This window comes from Mastigoproctus giganteus, chromosome 7, assembly GCF_048544385.1.
Source record: "Mastigoproctus giganteus isolate SK-2022 chromosome 7, ASM4854438v1, whole genome shotgun sequence".
In the NCBI taxonomy this organism is placed as follows: domain Eukaryota; kingdom Metazoa; phylum Arthropoda; class Arachnida; order Uropygi; family Thelyphonidae; genus Mastigoproctus; species Mastigoproctus giganteus.
Genome location: NC_143581.1, coordinates 214,828,539 through 214,850,734, shown reverse-complemented (window position 1 = coordinate 214,850,734; position 22,196 = coordinate 214,828,539). Strand labels below are relative to the sequence as shown.

The 22,196-nt window shown below is 35.3% G+C and overlaps 1 protein-coding gene across 3 annotated transcripts in view; it reads right to left on the bottom strand.

Annotated features, from left to right (window-relative positions):
• The window catches only part of LOC150083665 (protein lin-54 homolog), a 270,775-nt gene that overhangs the window by 67,667 nt on the left and 180,912 nt on the right, over positions 1 to 22,196 (bottom strand). For all 3 annotated transcript variants that reach the window (XM_090378108.1, XM_090378106.1, XM_090378107.1), the window contains exon 8: positions 4,835 to 4,906. In XM_090378108.1, coding sequence (XP_090234234.1) covers positions 4,835 to 4,906 — 72 coding nt within the window. The remainder of the gene's footprint in view (positions 1 to 4,834; positions 4,907 to 22,196) is intronic.

Sequence of the window (22,196 nt, the reverse complement as noted above, 5' to 3'; positions counted from 1 at the left end):
AAACATCTGGTTTGGACAGAGGTGGGAGCAGAGATGGGCAAAGGTTGCGGCCAATAGCTTTGGCAAGAGACCAGAATGCTCGGCTACCATTAGGGAAAGAAGCAAGTTTTCTACTCTTAGCCTGTTCAAACTCTAGTTTCGACTGATTAATAACTGCTTTACAATTGTGGCGAGCTTTGGTGTAGGCAGAAAATGAAACTGAAGAATTAGAAACAAGCCAATTATGATATGCAACATTCTTCTCTTGAACAGCCTTAGCACATTTATTGGAAAACCAAGGTTTAGATAAAGGACGAGAGTTTAAAGTGGAGTGTGGGATAAAGGATTCCATTCCTGCAAGAATAATTTCACTTATACGATCTGAGCAAACGTTGACATCAGAAGTGTTGAAACAGTAATACGACCAAGGAAAAGAAGAAAAGAAATTTTGCAGGTAATCCCATTTTGCATTCTTGTAATGCCAAACAACACGAGGTTGGAAATAGCCATGAGATAAAGGCTACAATGGAGAAGAGACAATCACCAAGTTTGATCTGAAGTGCCTAATGGACCTCTCACTTCGACTGTGTACTTAGAAGAGTTGTTTGTGAGAAAAAGATCAAGCATATTGGCTGTATTATTAGGATTGTCCGGTATTCTTGTAGATAAATGAATAATCTGTGCAAGGCCATTAGTAATTGCAAAAGTCTATAAATCTCGACCAGCTGGGTCAGTTTGACTAGAAAACGGAAGCCAGCTGGATTGTGAACATTAAAATCACCAAGAAAAATTACCTCACTGTTAGGAAAGTTGGACTGGAGAAAGTCAAGTTGCAAAGAGAGGAAGTCAAAGAGCACCAAGTGATTAGTGGAGTTGGGAGAACGGTAGAGAGAACAGATGAATTTGACACAATGAGGTAGAGAGATTTTAAGCCAGAGAAGATAAAAGAGAGGAGATTCCAAATTGCCAAGTCTCTGACAGGAAATATCAGTAAGGACATATGCACAAATACCACCTTTGAGGCGAAAGGAATCATACAGCAAATAATTTGGGCATCTGAGATGAGCAGTAGTTGAATCAACTGATAACTGAGATTCTGTCAGCAAAAGTACATGGGGTTTGTCAGACTGCAAGTGGAAATGGACATCGTTGAGATTAGAATTGAGATCTCGTATATTTGTGAAATGAATTAGGAAGTGCTTGGGAGGTTTAGATCTTTTCGCAGATAAGCTTGCTCTATTAGTTTGACAATTCATGGTGTATTCAATAGTAAGAAAAAGTGGGTGGGACATGCTGTATGAAGTAATGAAATTTTTGGATGTGGCATACACATGGTAAGAATATACCCATAGCCTCGACATAATGTGGCCTCGACAATGCTCCCTGCATACACACTACTCGGACTCCCTCCCGTCACTATCTGGCAGAGTAGAGGTAGCAAGATTATACACTAGCTGCTCCGGAAGCCTCCTAGAGAGTTACCAATAGGTTCGGTCCGGTGTACTAACTAGCGGCCAGCCTGCGAACACCGTTTTAGAGCTGTACCCTCGAAATGTAAGAAATATATTGGATCTTGCCACGATGTTCATCATAACCTCAAAAGTCATCAATCATACTGCATGATGGAAGAGATAGGGAAGGGTTGACCAGAACTTAGCTCTAGATACTAAACATGGGTTCCACCATTCAAGCCTCCAATAAGCAAAGTAGTGGTATTGCACCGGTTGATGAGAGTCATCTACCACCTAGTACTGCCTGGTAACACAGAGGGCAGGCATTCCTCCATGTGGTGTGGGCGGCACACCTCGACCCCTGCTTACGTTGATTCACACCTGGGTGGTCACCCACCATGTACTTGTGCATGGAGGTTGTACCCAGGATTTCTAACAGTCCCACCATCGTGAAGGCGCAAGCAGAGGATTTGGCTGTCACAGGCCGTCCGGACTTCACCGAAATTGGGTCCACTTGACTTGAGTGTCACCCGAATATCAGATCCATCAGCATTTTAGACTCCCAGGTAGCAAGTACAGCTTCTCTGGCATATCTGAGAGAATGTCTGTGACAACCTCAAGGACCAATGTATACCTCAATATAGTACATAGAATACTTCCGTATGATACTCTCCAGCAATTAAAACGAAAAACTTACATTAGAGTAACAAATAATTAAAAATCAATTTAATGCAATTAATGAAAAAATGAATTTAACGCAATTAACAAAAAAATTTGCAAAAACGATTTTCCTTCCTGAAGCTAACAACGCTTTTCGACCATATGTCATGATCACAGGAATGAAAATTACCGAATATAAGTGAGTATGAAACTTAAATAGGGATTATTTTTTTCCACATGATTATTTTTGTTTCGTAATGTTCCACAAAAAGATTTATTTATTCAACAAGTTAACCAAGTGGTGAATAACACAAAAGAAATGCGACTTCCTAAATTGAATACACATGACAGTTCAGCTTTACGTAAACTTTGGAAAAATAAAGACATTATTATACAGAGGGCAGATAAAGGACATACAGTGGTAATACTCAATAAACCTGATTATATTAATAAGTCAGAATCAGTTGTCTCCACTTATCTAGAAGTAGACCCGGCACTATTTACATTACTAGGTACCCTAGTGATGTAATAATGGCAAAACAGTTATGAAGTATAACTCCACAATATGAGATGCCTGATGGTGTATAATATGAATTAAGAATAAAATGCTCTAAGGGCTTAAGCCTCAGGCTGCGAGAGAATTAGACTACGTAAAAGTTAGTGCAAACGCATCATATTAGTACACAACTAAACTCTGAATCAGTAAATTTTTGTAAAGGTGGCATCGTTCGTGTTTTGCCATAATTACATCACTAGGATACCTACCTACCTACCCACCCACCGAAGAAGGCCAAATAGCCCTGAAACAGTGCCATCCGGGTGGTGGTATCAGCTAAGAATAAGTAACGACAATCTTCTTCTTTGATGAAGCATTACTTATTCAAAGTAGTGCAATATCATGGCAACTCGTTGTGAAGGTATTCACAATATAAGATATAACCTAAACGATTCAGCCTTTGCAAAAATTTGCTAATTCAGAGTTTAGCTGTGTACTAATATGATGCGTTCGCACTAACTTGTACGTAGTCTTTACAGAACACTTAATAAATCTCTACAGGTTTATGTTCTCTAAACTTAGTCATTTAGTTTAATTGCAACTGTATAATATTTGTTGCTCTCCTGTATTACTCTTTTTTAAGTCCCTTCTTTCTCTGTATATATGCATCTCTTTCAAGTGACATTCACAAGTCTTGAATAACAATACACACGAAGCATGCACAGACTGTCTAAAATTAATAATAGTCCATTAAAATTACGTTCAATCTATGAATTTCTTTTTTCCATACAATTTGTATGGAAAAAAGAAATAATAATTGTTAGATTTCTTTTTGTCTAATTTTAATGAAATTTGATTTGGCTTGACAAATATTTTTAACAAGCTCAAATAAAAAAATTTCATGAAAATCCATCCATTGGATGTCCCTCTGTTAATGTGCAGACAGATGGACATGGTAAAGACAATAGGTGCTTAGCATGTAAATATTGGAACGAGCCTAATAACATTAGTCAAAGACACACACACACACAAAAAAAGGGTTTTCTTACCAAGAAAGACTTCAATTCTGAAAATGGCAACACTTGGAAACTACACTTCTGCGAGGAGACCTGATTAAAATGTTCAACACTTTAAATGGATTTAATAAACTAAATGCTGATAACATCCTTATTCTTTCTCAGACAATGAGCATAAGGGAACATAATTTAAATTGAAAAAGGATGGTCACAGGATATGTGTGGAAATTTGCTTTCAGCCAGAGAGTAATTGACTGGTGGAACAACCTACCATTTGGTGTTGTGGAAGTGGATAGCTTGAATAAATTTAAATAAATTTAGTGAAGGATCAGACAAAATGTTCGAGGGGGGGGATGTACAGAAGAGGGATAATCCCCCCCTCCTTTTTTTTCTTTTTGGCTGATGCTGTATATGCTTGCTTCCTTGTATCATTTGTTACTACTAATAGTAGTTATTTCTCTATCACTGATTAGCTGGGTATAAACAAGTAATATCAATGAATTTAATGATCTCAGTATCAAATGACTTAGGTCAAATATACTGCCACCACTCTGTACACTAAATTAACATTTGTATGTTCCATTAATTTATATATATTTTTTTTGTATTGCAATTATCTCTTGGTATGTATAAAATAGTTATGATTATGCTATAAGGTCCAACAAAAATACAATCTTGCTTAGATAATTGCCTTACTGTTATTAAACTATATCTTCCCCTTAATTAAAAAAACATTTTTCGACAATTTAAGAATTTGAATTATCAGAAGAAACCTTTTGTTGGATTTCAATTACTGAGAGAAACCTTTTGTTGGATTTCAATTACTGAGAGAAACCTTTTGAATTTCAATTATTTAAGTTTCACTGCATATAACTAGGAGTTTGTTTAAATTGTTTAATTGTTGAAAATTCAAAAAATTTTTGTCTGATCAACAATTAAACAAAGGTATACCAACTGTGATAAATCAGTGACTGGAGATATTGTTTATTTTGCTATTTTAGGCATATTACACAAGGTTTCTAGCATAGGTCTCTCATATAGAACACTTTTCATCATCACAACCAATGCCATTTACCTCATATAAATGACAAAAATACTTCTGAATGGGTAATTCTGTTTATCTGTAGTGGTTAAAAAAAAAAGCCAACTCATTCAAAAGAAGAGAAAATCTATGTCATTACACCTGTCATGTAAAAGTACAATTAGAAGCTTAAAATAAAACCTTTACTTACAGTTTAAGACACTGGGATTTTGTACAATTGCACGGCTTCCGAGGTCGTGTTTCGTTACTTTCAACTGATGTCCTGCTATGAAAAAAGTTTGTTAGCAAAGATAATAGTGAAAAATAATTTAGTTTTTGTTGAGTAATAGACTGTTTGATTAAAAGACTAGTATATACTATTTTAAAAGACAGTCAAATTTGCTTATAATGGACATCAAGAGAGCAGTAACAAATATTTATTAAATCCATTACCTTGTAACGGTTACAGATCTTTATTCAAGTTTTAGAAATAATAAAGCAATATAAACAGCAAATGTCAAATTATACTTGCAGAAATGTTGAGATAGTTTAATGAAACAATGTTTCCTGGTCTCAATAAAACTCTGTAATGTATGTTTCCCGTGAGTCCCACCTACTCATTCAGACAGCATATCATATAAACTTTAAAGGCAAAATCTCTCTTCTCTCTCTCTCTCTCTCTCTCTCTCTCTCTCTCTCTCTCTCTCTCTCTCTCTCTCTCTCTCTCTCACATTAAGGATTAGGTTAAAAGTATTGGTTTCAACTGGCACAACGTTGGGGCCTCTGGTACATCTACACGCATCTCTGAACAGTCCAGGTTACTTGTCCATCCTTGCAGACCATCTGCATCCCTTCATGGTCATTGCGCATGCACAGGGCGATGGACTCTTCCAGCAGGACAATGCACCTCCCCACAGAGCCGTGGTGACTAAAACATGGTTCGAAGAGCATTCCACAGATTTTACCACAATGGAATGGCCTCCCCCATTCACCAGACATGAACCCTGTGGAGCATCCTTGGGATGCTGTGGAAAAGTCCATTCAAGCTTTGGATCCTCCACCCAGGAACGCAATGGAATTATGGACAGCGGTGCAGCAAGCATGGATGTAAATACCTGTGGAATGCTTTCATGAACTAGTGGACTCAAATGCCTCACCATGTGACTGTCCTTATGCAGGCAAAAAGTGGAGCTACCTGTTACCAGGTAGGTATTCCATGATTTCTGTCCACTCAGTGTAAGTTCTGTAATGGCCACTTAAGCTTGGTTTCATAAACATTAATTTGTGGGCTGAAGATAGGATTTTAATGATTCATGATTGTGCAAATTTTGAACAATGTATTTGGAGCAATAGAATGTTGGCCACGAAGCTCAAGTGGTAAAAGTTAGTGTTTTAAAACTGGATATTTAATATAATAGCAAGGCAGACCTGGCAAGCAATCATATAACTAAGTTATTACAAAATGAAGCAATATCAGGTGAAGAATAAATAACTGCTAAAAAAAAAAAAAAAAAAAAAAAAAAAAGAGTCCAGTTGACCACAATGAGAACAATAAGCTTTATATCAATATTTAAAAAAAGACCCATTTCAAATGGAGCATAAACATGGTGATGAAAAATATGTATACGTTTGTATAACAGATGTTTGAACTATCTCTGAAGTTATGCCAGCAGGTGTGGTGGTATACAAAGTTCACCAGAAAGGTTTTTTTGGAAAAAATGCTAGCTGGAAATAGTTTACTTTGAAGTTTGTGATACATACAGTTTTAACAATCTAATAGACACAATATTAAAACATTTACGTATTTTTAATTTTAGCAACATGACAAACCTTTTTCTTGGATCAAAAACTGTTATGCAAATAACCATGTTGAGTATGCTGCATATCTTTTTTGAAAGCAAAGAGAACAAAGCAAGTTTAAATAAACAAAATTGTTTTGTTCTTACATTTTTAGCATAAATTATGATTCATACTGAAAGCAAATTAATGATAATAAATGATTACTACAATTCATACGTCATGATCTTTAACTATAATTTCACTAGTGTGCTCAACTGACAAGTTAATGCCATTTTGAAACTGTGTATATAATAGTTATTTGTCAAAAGACAAAAATCTTCACTGAAACTGACGATGCAAAATTACTCACACACACACACACACACACATGCATAGATAAGGAAGGAGGGAATTTATGATGTACCCATGTACTGCCAAATACCCACTAACACACCTAATATCATTTTTCTGGTGTTTTTAGATCTAAAGATATGGATAGACAAAGTGACAGCCATTCCTGGCAACAGAGTGCAATGGAGTGCCTGTTCAAATCGAGTGATCAGTCAGACACATCTCTCCATTGTAAACTCCTGGCAGTCTAGGGACAAGACCGTTGATCAAAGTAATGTCCAGAGGTAGCTTTAACAGTTTCAGGAAGGTGATTTTGACATCAAGGACAAACCAAGGGCAGGAGGACCATCTGTCACAAACAGTAAAAAAGAACTTATTGACCAGCTCATTCAAAATAACAGGTGCATAACCACCAAACAATTGATGGACACTGCAAAAATATCAAGTGTTTTGACCATTATGAGCAGACTGGGGTATAGAAAAATCCGTTCTCAGTGGACAGTTAAGCTGGTCAGACAAGGGATAATGACTGCGAGAAAAGATCTGTGAAGACCTTCTGGAGAGGTTTGTTGCTGGTGGTCTTGAGTGCTTTAAAGAGGTCTTCACATTTGATGAAACATTGGCACTTTCATTATGACCCATAAATCAAACGACAAAATCCACCCAAAATCACTTGAAAAAGAAAAAACACTTTCCAAATCATTAACAAAGCTCGTGCCCATTCTAGGTTCAAAATGGCATAATTTTTATCAATATCTTGGAAAGTGTAACAACTGTCAACAAAGAAAGATACTGCTTGTCCCTGAAAAGCAAAAGACCTGAAACGAATCAGCAGGACAAAGTTTCATCAGGATACCAAAAGTCTGCACACAGAACAGATAACAGTGCCAAAGATCGGCCAGCCAGGGTGGAGAATAATGCCTCATCAATCAAGACAATGCTTCAGCACAGGAATACGACTTCCTGAAAGTGATAAAGCCAGAGAAACCTATAAGTAAAAAGAAATCCAAAGCAGAAAAATTAGTCAAGAAACACTTGTTGTGATGAACTGAACACGACAAATGAAGAGCAAGATAAACACTGACAAAGACAAAATTAGGTATACCGAGTTATGCAGAGCCATTAAAAGAGATTCAGAGAGGATGTAAGAAGATCTAACAAAAGAAAAGTAGAATAAGCATTAAGGGAAAACAAACTTTTAAATCAGCAGTCATGACAAGTGATACAGAAAGACAAATGACACCGAAACTGAAGAATAGTAATGGTGTACTTATAAATAGCAGAGAAGGCATAATTCAAATAGCAGAAGACTACTCTAAAGAATTATATAAGGAGCGAGGAAATGATGCAAGCAGTGGGGACGATGGATCAGAAATTAGCAACACATATGACATACCCGATATCCTTCCTGATGAAGTAGAACATGCATTGAAGAAAATGAAGAAACAGAAAGCCCCAGGTAAAGATGAAGTTACTGTAGAGTTGTTAAAATTTGGAGTAAGAGACATGACACAAAAACTGGCAAGGCTCTTCACAAAGTGCATTAGAAAAGGTGTGACACCTAAGCAGTGGAATAATGCAATCATAGCTTTGCTGCATAAGAAAGGAGATAAATCAGAAATTGAAAATTATAGACCAATTAGCTTGTTATCCCACATCTACAAGTTGTTCACAAGGGTCATTACTAACAGATTAGAAAGAAAACTTGATGAGAATCAACCAAAAGAGCAAGCTGGCTTTAGGACAGGATTCTCAACTATGGATCACCTTCACGTAATATCACAGCTAATGGAGAAAGCAAATGAATATAAAACACCATTATGCCTGGCATTTGTGGATTATGAAAAGGCATTTGACTCCATACAGCATAAGGCAATGTTTCAGACACTGGAAAGACAAGGCATATATTATGATTTTGAAGAAAATATATGAGAGTGCTACCTCCTTTATTAGACTAGACAAAGACAGCAGGAAATTTAAAATTGAGAAAGGAGTTCGACAAGGAGACACAATATCTCCGAAGCTGTTTATTGCTGCCCTTGAGGAAGCTTTCAGAAGATTAGACTGGTCGCAGAAAGGAGTCAATGTGAACGGAGAGTACCTAAACCATTTACGATTTGCAGATGATATTGTGGTCATAAACCACAATCCCAAAGAATTAGAAGAAAATCTTAATGAGTTATGCACAGTTAGTAAGGATTTTGGACTAAAGATGAATATGGCTAAAACAAAAGTAATGATGAACAAGTATGCCACAGAAAGGGAAATAATGATTGAAGGAGCAGTAATTGAAAAGGTGGAGTCATATACTTATCTGGGACAAGTTATTAGCTGTAATAATGATAAATGGCTGGAAGTCAAGAGAAGAATAAATTTTGGATGGATAGTATTCAGGAAATATAATCACATACTGAAGAGCAATATCTCAGTTTGTCTGAAACGTAAAATAACGAACCAATGTATACTCCCCACCATGACTTATGGAAGTGAAACTTGGGCACTCACCAAAAGAATGGAAGAGAATCTGAAAACTACACAGTGAAGAATGGAACAAATTATATTAGGAATCAGACTGTTGGATAAGAGAAATGCATGGATTAGGAAGCAAATACAAGTAAATGACATCTTATCAAAACTAAAGAACTCAAATGGTCTTGGGCAGGACACATAGCTCGAAGACATGATGGCAGATGGACTAAAAAATAATACAATGGTACCCAAGAGGAGCTAAAAGAAAACCTGGAAGATAACAACGAAGATAGACAGATGAAATTCACGAGTTCATTGGTAGTAAATAGATGGCCATTGCACAAAACAGAAGAAACTGGAAAGTTGCTAGAGGCCTTCATCCTGCAGTCGATTGAAAATGGCTGATGATGATGATGAAGTGAAAATGTATGAGACAGCATGTGCAAGCTCAAAGCAATTATTTTGAAGTGAATAACTTGTAAGGTATGAAATAATTCATTATATTTATTTTATTGACACAGTCTCATTTTAATTTGGTGTATTGTATTAATCACAAACTATGATATTAAAAACAATTACAATAACTTTAATGTAAATTAGAGAACTTGATAAGATTTATAAAAGCTTGACATTAAGATAAAAAAAAAAATGAATTAGTAACAAGGACAAAAGATGGAGAAAAAGATTAAAAATTGTGACTTTTTTACATTCAAATTAACAGCAAATGCAAGGAGACTTTTAGGGAATAATCATTTGACAAAACATAAAATTTTAAAATTAAATGGTAACACCTTGCTACAAAGATAACCATACATTTCCATTTAACATGTGAGTAGAGATATAAGGCTCATATTCCTTACTAGGATCACAAAACAATCAGATCATGATAAGTCCACAATTCATTACTATCAAGTTCAAGGCTTATGGTAATTCAAAAAAACATAATGTAAAAAATTATGTTCATCGAAGACATGGCATCCAATAAAATAGCATATTAAAGCAAGTTCACAGTTCATAACAATGAAATGCCAAAAACATATGTTCATAAACTAATGCATGATCATTCATTTGATCCAAAGGCCATGCCTAGTATTTTTTTAAAACTATATTAATAGTTCCTTGGCATAACCCATATCTGTATATGTTTATTGTGTCTGCAGAAGTATTCACGGGCCGACTTGCATGTAGTGCAGGCTGAAAAACCTGAAATAACTACGGGGCTATTCCCTGTTATTTTATTTGGTTTTTAGGAGCATTAGCAACTAAAGCCATATTGCTCCGGGGATATGCGGTGGTCATGGGCTCGAACCCCGGTCTAATCAAGAAGCGTGTGCTACGCACTGCTGCTGCTGCCCACCTGGCTATGGAGGCACCAGGTCTACTCCCTCTACTCAATTTCAGCTAACTACAGCCTCAACTGAAGAGAACTTTAGAAATTCCTCCAGTTACACAGGGGACTCAAACTCAGGCCTCTCCAAACAATTGACAAGTGGTGAAATCACTATACTGTCATGGACAATCATACTTAGTAATTATTGAATTGCATCAATAAGCCAAACTGAAAGTAACTTTATGTACTTTGAATCCATTGCAAACATGTTCAGGTGAGCCACTAACAGCTGAAGCATTTCAATCATCAAGAATCTTATGTAAGCAGAAATCCATCAGACAGCTTTAGTCGATTAAGCATTCAACTGCAAAAGCTGGGCACAAAGGTGCCACCACAATGAACATTATTTTCATTACGGTTCTGAGGAATTTCCATTTGTTATACCTATACTGAGATTAAAGTTTATAGCATTTTACTTATGGAAATTCCTCAGAACTATACCATTACAATAAAATGCTTTAAACTTAATGCCTCTAATGATTATATTATAACTTGAGAATCCTGTCAAATATTTCTGAAACATCCTATTAAACTTAGCGGTTTAACAGAGTCTTTCTTCCAGGTTTATGTAAATTAAGCAACAATAACACTTTTATCATGGCATACTTCATTTTAATGAGCTTTTTTTATACAAACTTTTTTTCTTCTTGGCTGATGGTCTACAATTTTTTTTTTTTAATTCTTTATTTTTATTTTTCATTTCTTAAAAATTTTACAATTAATGTGTAAAATACATTAGGTTATTATTTTTAACATTGGCTTAAAAAGTGAATTTTCTGAATATGAAAATAAAAGATTGAAACTAGCACATGAATCACTGCTTGATACTATTGTGAAGGTAGCTTTCCTCTAGTATAAAGGCAGTATGAACTGTTGAAAGCCACATTTGATTTTATTTATCTATTTTTATTGTTTATTTATTTATAATTTGAGCATAGTTTTTAAATGATTTTAATATATTTTACAGCCAGTTTATTTTAGTTTATAAATTAGACATATTTACTTGTACTTGGTCAGCACTTCAAAGAACACCATTATGAATGCTTCACCTGAACTTCAGGATTTTTTTTTAAACTGGTTATGCATATATGTGTGCTTCATTCATCAGCTCCAGTGTGAATACTAACCACAGGTACCTCTAACAACAAATCAAATTTTGTCTGTTTTGGTAATTTACATGTTAACAGAATGTATTAAAGCCTGCAGAAAATAAAATGAAATGTCATTCATCAAAAAGCGTATGACCAATAAAATTATGCACGAAATGATTTAATAGAGAGGTGCATGCAGCAACTGGATCACACATTTTGATTTTACTCATATTTGAGGGCATTTCTCTGGAAAAAAGAGAAATGATTATCCCTATGAAACTGACTTAGTTTATTCACTTTTACTTGTTATTTCCATAACCACTGCAATTACCACACTCAATGAAATTTTTCTAATAAAATACACTGTTTCTGATAGAGTCTCCCTTATTTGCTCAATACAGACATGAACTTGTATTCATTCTTTACACTCATCACTTTATTTTCTAAAGAAAAACATTTCTAAAATGTTAACATTCTACATTCATAACATTAGAAAGAAAGTCATTAACAGATACCCAAAAAGAAACAACTTTTTACTTCCTATGTAGATGAAAAAGAAATATATTATAATGTTGATAATATGTAATGTACAAAATCTATGCAAAACACACAAGACTATTACAGATATCATGATATGAACAAGCTACCATAAAATTAACAGGCAACTCCCTAACTGAGACCAAAAAGGAACTCAATAGGAATTACAACAGAAATACAACTGAAGGGAGTGTGATCTGAAAGCTATGAAAGTAAAAGAAATTTGATAAATCAAAAGAGTAAAAGATTATTTAAAATGTGATGAAATACATCTTTTGAAGATAATGTTGTAGGCAACCCAAAATGAATGAATTAAGCAAGTTGTTAGATAAACATTTCTTGTTTGAGTCAAGTGGATACACTTAAGTGAAGCAAGATTCTAGCCTTCTACTGCTGTTGTTCTTGAACAATATCATGCTAATGTGTATTATGTTTATATAAGTGTGTGTGTGTTTATGGGCTAATCTGCATGTTGTGCAGGGTAAAAAATCCAGAATAACTCAAGAGGAGAAAATCCTACTCCCTCTGCCTGAGATCAGCAAACTACAGCCTTGATGAACAGGACTTGAGAAATTCCTCCATCATTGACAGGAATCAAACCAAGACCTCACCAAATGATAAGTGGCAAAATCATTATAGTTTCACAGAGGACTTTTAGTTTGTCTTTAAGCTTAAATTAGCATTTCATTTATAGAACAAAGAAATTTGTCATTTGTCTCATCATATCACATTATTCCAGGATCAATCATGTAAGTTGTTGTCATAAGTTTTAGTAGCCAACCCAAATATTTTCAAATTTTTTATCCCATTCTTAATCTTTGAATATTTGTTTTTGATATTAAAAATGCATTACAACCACTTGATCTGGTAAGCATCATATGATATTCCACTAATTCTAAAGAGCTTTCACTGACAGTGGCAAAAAGGATGCCAGCAGAAATAAACTACTTCTTAAAATAGTTCATTTCTGCTATCAATATCAAGTACCAGTTATATGTTTGGTAGCTGTTGAAAATGGCAATGTAACTAAGAGTTATTATGTAAGAGATGCAAAGTGCTGTTCAGTTTCTGTGAGACAAAACTGTCAATACTGATAATAATGAGGTATATGAACATAACTGCTCTTGTTTAAAGACAAAAATATAGGAAATACAGAAATAACACACACACACACACACACACACACACACACACACACACACACTGAATATCAATAAACCTTCCCAACAGGTAGATAGATACCTTACTGTGTTAATCTAAATTAATGTTATATTACACTGATTAGGATCAAAATTTGAAAATTATAGGAAATACAAGACATTATATAGAGGAAATATAGGATATATTCTGTATATACAAGTGAAATTTCTCTAAAGCAGACACCACTGGGTCAGAATAAAGTGTCCACTATACAGAGGTGTCCCCCTTTGAGGAGATCAGTGCATCCAGTTTTAGTAATTCAAAAAAAAAAAAAAAAGAAATTCACTGTTAACTAGTTGCTTGAACAGTGTTTTTTTTTATTATCATTGTATACATTTGTGTTTCAATTAATTAACTTTTAGTAAATAATACATACTTAACTTTTAATATAAAACAACTTTTAGTAAATAACAATAAGTTTACTGTTATTTAGTAAAATTAATATAAATTGCTTTGTTTAGAGCACTTCATTTTGATGATTGTTTCATTATGGATAATTAAATCACTCACAGTTTTAGTCATAATCACTGTTTATCCTATATAGAATTCTTTTAATATAAGATGTCACAATTCCACTCTTCCCCCTTGATGTAACATAAACTGAATCCTGCACACAGACTTACTCAGTATTCCCTCAATTGTAGAAAAAGCTACTCTCAGTTTAACACAAGACAGTGAAACTGCATCAGACAGTTCAACGAAGTTTCTAAACATATTGTAACAGCAGCAGCAAGCATATCATGCAATCTATTCCTTGAGTAATCTGCATCCACCATGTCATGTCTGTAAATCTTTAATGTAAGGTAGCTCCTGAACACAAGTCCATTTATACCTTGTAACTCTATGCTGGAAACAGTATTCCCTCAATGACAGTTATGTTTGTGAAGTAAGTGTGGGTTATGTTGAGATGTTGTCCTGTTGGCCACTTTGCAACCAGGAAGTAGTAAGAAATATTCTTACCAACTGGCATCCTTCCCCATCCTCTTTCTCTTATCATTTTTGAAAACTAAGACAACTAAATAGACAAAAAAAAAAAAAAAAAAAAAAACATAAAAAATACTTGGATTCCAAGACATTGCCTTAAGTTTTATATATCTAAACAAACAATCGCAATTGTTCTATGAAAAAACTCTTGTTTACAAAGAGAAGTATTGGATACAGTTGTTTGTTTTAGTTCAATAATATTATAATTTTAAATGAGATAAGCCAGCAATAATTAGACAATTTTCAAAACTGCTCCACTGTGCTAAGATGTGATAAAAAACACAAGAAACACAAGCCAATATAGGTCTTTAGTAAGTGGTAGACTTCAAAAACAAGATCATTAAAATTGCAAGATTTGCAGATTTTTACTTAAATTTTTAGGGATGTAACTAATTCAGACAAGATAATTTAGATAAATAAAATTTTTTTATAATTCATTTAGACAATTTTTAGAAGAAGGCAATATGTCAAGCAATCAAAAAAAAAAAAAAAAAAAAAAAAAAATTATAAAATCCTAAATAATTACTTTAAGTTCTGGTAGTAGAGCACATGTTTGCACTAAACAAAAATATTTACAGTCTGTCCCAAGTGATAAAACATTGCACTGTAGAGCACTTCTGGAAAGCAATGAATTTAGCTAATTAGCAGCCACAGGCAGCACTTGTCTTGATACTGAACAAAGGCACTTGTGTTGACCATGATGTTCATAGCAATATAAAGTATTAAAATACTTATCTATGCATATGTATCCATCAAAATTAGTATTAGTAATAGCCATATCTAGCACCCATGTGGGTAACTTATTCCAGTAAATAAAAACTTCCTGCAATCCAGTCTAAACCACCGTAACTTGAATTCATGGATCCTAATTCTAGAACTATTTATAACCTTGAAAATTTCGTCCTCATTCATTTTTCTTTTGCCTCTCAGAACCTTAAACACCTTAATCAAGTCTCCTCTAAGGTGCCTAGTTTGCAAGCTGTGCAACCCACATATTCAGTCTTTCCTCATATGGACACCTTTTGCCTATCTCACCACGCAAGTTACCCATCTTTGGACCCTTTCAAGAAGCTTGAAGTCTTTTTTTTAGGTGTAGTCTCCATACTTGAGCGCAGTATTCCAAGTGTGGTCTATCAATAGCCTTGTATAATGTCCTTAACTCTAGGCAGCTCCATAGCCAGGTGGGCAGGAGCAGCAGTGCGTAGCACACGCTTGTTGATTACACCGGGGTTCCAGCTCGTGACCACCAAATATGGAGGATGCGGAAATGTAAGCGAATGACCACCACATATCCCCGGTGCAATATGGCTTTAGTTGCTAATGCTCCTAAAAACCAAATAACAAACAAACAAACCTTATCTCTACTAGCAGTTTTGATAAATCATCGATAGGACACCATGGGCCTTCCTTGCAACCTATCTACAGTGCTCAGAGAATTTCATGTCTGACCGAATCACAACTCCCAAGTCCCTTTCTTCCACTACTGACTTTAGTTCAACTCCACCAAGTGCATAAGTTATTTTGGGTTTACTGTTCCCCAGGTGTAGGACCTTGCACTTTGCTGGATTAAAGCAAAGCTGTCACTTTTCTGACCATCTATCAAGTCTTTCTGAGTCACTCTAAAGAAGTTCTTCTTGACAGTGATCATTAACTACTCTACCAATCTTTACATCATCTGCAAATTTAGACATCACACTCTCCATTCGTTAGTCAATGTCATTTAAGAAAATCAAAAATAACAGTGGTCCAATAATGTTCCCTGGGAAACCCACTTCTTACATTAACCCAATCTGATTATCACAGCCCTCTGCCTCCTGCCTGAAGCCATCATGCTATCCATCTAAGGATTTTCCCTGTGATTCCAACCTGTTCCATCTTATAAAGTAACCACTCATCTGGGACTGAGTCAAATGCTTTGTTGAAATCTAAATACAAAACATTGAAATTATTCCTTAAATCCAGCTCATGAGTGACCCTGTCAAAATAGCTAACCAGATTTGTTAAACATGATTTTCCCTTTACAAAACCATGCTGCATATCCTTCAGAATTCCATTTCTAGCTACATACTGAAGGAGGCAGTGGGGGAAGTTAGCAAACTTAGATTCAGGGGAGGTCCCTATGGACTGGAGATTTGCAAATGTATCCACTAATTTACAAAGAGGGGGTCAAAGGGTAACCACAAATAATTATAGACATGTTAGTTTAACATGTCTATAAGGTATTCTAGGGAAAATAATGGAGTCACTGGTTAAAAAAGCATTGCAGGATCATCTATAGAAGACTGCAGTAATAGTTCAGACATAGCATGGGTTTGTTAAGGGGAAGTCTTGTCTGGCCAATTTGATTGGATACTTTGTGGTCACAAAGGTACAGATGCAAAAAATAATTTTGATATCACATACCCGGATTTCAGGAAAGCTTTTGATACCATTCAACATGGAAGACTGCTGTACAAATTGGAGTGATATGGCATTAAGGGCAAGTTGCTACAATGTATAAAGGGATCGTTCAATGGGAGATGACAGAGAGTGGTAATAAATGGACACTGCTCTTCATGGACTAATGTTATTAGTGGAATCCCCCAGGGTTCGGTGTGGGCCAATTGTTGTTTTGTGTATTTATCAATGATATCGATGAAGGTATATCATGCTCAATGTCCAAGTCTGCAGATGATACAAAGGTTGGCAGGACTGTTAATGACAGTATTCTGCTGCAACAAGATCTGGAAAAGTTGGGCAGATGGGCTGAGAAGTGGCAACTGAAGTTTAACATTGACAAATGCAAAATACTGCATTTGGGTAGCAGTAACCCCAAAGAAATGTACCAACTGGGTGGTGTTACACTCAGGGAAGTGGAGAATGAAAAAGAACTGGGGGTATTTGTGCAGTCAGATATGAAGTTCTCTGAGCTGTGAAGATGGGCTGCCAGAGCAGGTCATAGAGTCTTGTCAATGATACATAGGAATTTTGCTAGCAGAGACAAGGAGGTGATCATCCCCTTGTATAAGGAATGGTCAGGCCACACCTTGAGTACTGCATACAGGTCTGGAGGCCTCATTTTAGGAAGGATGTAGAGTTTCTAGAACAAGTACAAAGAAGGGCAACAAGATTGGTGAGAGGAACAAAGGGTGCTCTTACTAAGAAAGGCTTTAGTCCTGCAAGTTGCAGGAAATGGAAACTAGGCACCTGCGAGGTGATATGATTGAGGTGTACATGGCCTTGAATGGTTTGAGAAGGCTGAATGCTGATGGGATTCTTCTGGTCAGGCCACACCTAGAGTACTGTATACAGGTCTGGAGGCCTCATTTCAAGAAGGATGTAGAGCTGCTGGAACGAGTACAGAGAAGGGCAACAAGATTAGTGAATGGAACAAAGGGGTGCTCTTATGAAGAAAGGCTTAAGTTTTGCAAATTACAGTGTCTGGAGACTAGGCACCAGCGAGGTGATCTGATAGAGGTGTATAAAGCCTTGAATGGTTTAAGCATGCTCAATGCTGATGGGATTCTTCCTCTAGCTCAGAAAAATCACCTGAGAGGGCATAAATTCAAATTGAGGAAAGACAGATGTAGGATAGACATGCGGAAATTTGCCTTTAGCCAGCGGGTGGTTGGTTGGTGGAACAGACTTCCATCCCTTGTGGTGGAGGTTGATAGCCTAAATAAGTTTAAGGCTCAGCTGGACAGGTATTTTGAACGAACAGAGGGGTGAAGTGGAAGTGGGTTTTTTTTTTTTTTTTTGGCTGATGCTGCATAAGCTTGCTTTCTTGCATCAAATGCCTCTACTAATGCTAATGCTAAATGCTTGCTCAGATTACGACCCTTAGAGGGCATAGATTCAAATTGAAGAAACAGCTACAGAACAGATGTGCAGAAGTTTGCCTTTAGCCAATGGGTAGTTGATTGCTGGAACAGACTTCCATCTGTTGTTGATAGCTTAAATAAATTTAAGGTTGAACTAGACAAACATTTAGAGTGACCGGATGGGTGAAATGGGAAGGTTTTTTTTGTTTTTTTTTGGCTGATGCTGTATAAGCTTGCTTTCTTGCATCATATGTCTCAACTAATGTTAATGATTCTGAATTCCACCCTTGATCATTACCTCCATGATTTTCCCTACTACTGAAGTTAGACTGATCAGTCAGTAATTTACCATTACACTCTTAGAACCGATAAGCAGTAACAATTAGAACATCAAATGGTGGTTGCCTTTCAACAAGATACTTGTAGATTTAATAATTTAGAAAAGGCAAAAACACAGGAGCACACAACAGATACCAGCATACATTATAAGATGTCTAGATGCATCCCTCTGTATCCATCGCAAATCTAAGAAGTTGCCCTTTATGTTACCGAAAGTAATTCTGTAAGACACCATGTCTTACAAATACCTTAATCTCTGAATAAGAATACTGGGTAGAAATAAAATAATTTTAAAAAGAAAGAAGACTTATTTCAATTACTGGGAGTTGGCCTGTCGGACAACACAAAGCATAGATATAAACATTGATATTGATTTCCGCATCACAGTAAGTATCAAATTTTGCATTTTTTTCACTAATTAACATTAGTTCATCAAAACCCTGTATCGACATTCTGTAAAAAAAAAACAAAAGAAAACCCCACTTCTCAGAAGACTTCCTGGTGTTTCAAACATAATATAAAACTGTACTGTTTTCAACCTATTTGAATTTTCTGGATAAAACCCCCAATGTTGTTTTCTCTTTCTACTCGCAATCAACTATATACATAAATGTGCAATACATCCAATTTGAACAACATTCATCTTAAAACTGGGAACAAAAAAAGTGAGTTGCTGGTGATATCCAATGAAACATTAGAAGCACCCCCATCTATTTTGAAATGATCTGACTTTAGGAGCGCTATGTGTACTTTGCTGTTTGGGAGACATTCACGACGCCAGCTGACACTCACACTTCAAGCGTTCATCTAGTATAGCCCTTAATTTAATTTCAAATGTTATCCTTGAAAGAATCCAAGTGTTTGAGCCAGGGAAGTTGAAAATATGAAAAGGACAAATATTAAAGTGCCTGCCCATACTGAAGAGGGTCCATTTTGGAGAGGTCATTTAACATGCAATTTCTAATACCTCTGACCAGAATCACAATAAGTGAACCACAGTGTCCACAATAAGAGTTGTCCTTTTTTTAAAGAGGTATCTGTTAAGAAAGATTTCACTGTCCAAAAAAAATGGGCAGTAGAAGAGCTGCTACTTCCTGCAGAGCTTTAGATACTCCCCCACTGTCAATACAGTGATAAGCAATCACATTCTAGTGGTAACCAATTTCTCCTGAATCAGAATTCTTTAAATTCAGTTACTGGTGGGTGTCAACATGGTGTTTCTGCCAGGTGCAAATAACATATCTTTTGAATATACTGACACTGTTACTTGCTATTGCAGTGTTTTTCTAAATCGCTCTCTAAATCTCACTTAATTTTTTGCATTTGTTGTTTTTGACTTAGCGCGCTCTCTCTCTCTCTCTCTCTCTCTCTCTCTGTCTGTCTGTCTGTCTGTCTGTCTGTCTGTCTGTCTGTCGTTTCTTTTTTTTTTTTTTATCTCCCAAGACAACAAAGATATCATAACTAAGTATAATAAAAAAAAAAAGTCCATTACATGTAAAATTAAGTGTTTCTTTTTTCTTGACCACCTTTCCCCCAGTTTTCAGAAACTTTCCACTGATATGCTAATATAAATAGCAAGATGGACATTACTATTTCAAATTGTTGTTGCTGCTGCTGCTGTTATGGTTTTATTTATACAGCACATTAGTATCTAAGGCCATATTGTACTATGTATATTAAGTTTGTACAAATATGTGCATTCATTGCAAGTTCTGAGGGCAGAAAAACACAGAATGATTACTGGTAGGATCGACTAACCACAGCCCAATTCAAGATACCTGTAAGTCTCTAACTGGATTCAAACAAAGACCTCTCGAAATAAGTGATTATACTGTCATGGAGGACCAATTTAAAATAAACTGGGAAATTCTCTTAGTAATTCACAAACCCTAAACCTTTTGTCCTTCGTAAATTCAGAACTATTTAAATTTGACTTTTTCAACATAAACAATTTTTTAAACTCTTCCAATATTGATGTTTTCTACATAAGAACCAATATAAAAAAAGAAGTTATCAATTGGTACAATTCTGAAGAGCAAAATGTTTCATAAGTGATTGTTTAATGTTATATGGAAAAAAAAAAATAAATAAAATAAACAAATAAATAACTAAATAAAATTGAAACTTTGGATACAAAGATTTATCGCACTCAGTCGATTTAAGTTCTCTTCTTCTATTCCTTTTACTTTATAGATGTAACCGATTCAATTTAAAAGCTTATATCACTACTTCACTTATGTTACTTTTTAGTACTTCATTTTATTTATTTCCATATATTTAAATTTAATTCCATATGTATAGCATTTGCTGTTTATAATAGGTAGACCAGAGATAACAGATTATAATCTGTATCTCTGGTCTATATAGGGCAGTGGTGCCCAACCTTTTCCTGTGCAGGGGCCATATTCAAAGTTAGATTTGTTTCACAGGCCACACTGAATGATTTGAGAAAAATTAGTGTTACATTTAAAATGAAGTGTGCTGCGCACTTTTGCACAGCCACCAAGGTCAAACAGAAGGCGGGCCATAGTTGGAATCCTGACACATTCTGATAGCATCTTGTACGCACACACACACACACACACACACACACACACACACACACACACACACACACACACACACACACACACACACACACACACACACACACACAGGCTTCCAGTCAGGCATGTGCATATTTGATACAAAACATAGATAAAAGAAACAAAATTCATGACACCAACACGTAGCTTCGGAACTTCAACACACTCACATATTCACCGCAACGAGCACTACAGTTTTAAATTCATTTATTTCCACTTATTTTAGAGTAGAATACATGGTTCTTGAAATAATTAACAAAATTTAAAATGCTGTTTTAGTTCACTTTATGTGTGGGCTGTATAAAAATTATTCGTGGGCCATAGGTTGGACACCACTGAATTATAGTATTCATCAAGAGCACTAAGCCACCATTTTCATAACTCCATAACTTTAGAACTAACTATTTAAAATTTGATTTTTTACTCATTATAACTTTCAATATTTTAACACTTCTAATATTGACATTTCTTATTAAAGAACCAGTATAAAACAATAAAAGCTTATCAAGTGTCACAACTGTGAAGAGCATAAGAAGTTGCTAGTGATGTTTTCTGTTAAATGGGGGGAAATGGATATTTGGATATTAAAATTTATACATAATCAGTGGAATTGTGATTTATTTTCTCTTCTAATTAACTTTTTTTTCTTTTTTGTTTCTTTCATTATCTTTTAGAGGTACTAGATCCAATATAGAATCTGTATTTCTTTATTTTATTTTTTGTTATTTACTAATATTCATATGCTTATTTTTATTTCCAATATGTAAGATATTTTGCTGTTTTTGGAAATTAATAATAATAAAAAACCTTGCTTAAGTTTCATTTTAAATACAACCTTCAATGCTAAATGCAAAGTTAACTTGATTAGTGTGTTCTGCATTTTACACTAAATCAGTATCCTCACTGATGGTGTTAAACTGGTAGAAAGCAGAGCCCATTACATAATGCCAGTGATATATAGCAAGGTGCTAGAGAGAGAGAGAGAGAGAGAGAGAGAGAGAGAGAGAGAGAGAGAGAGAGATCTCACCTTTAGAAACTTAAACCATGG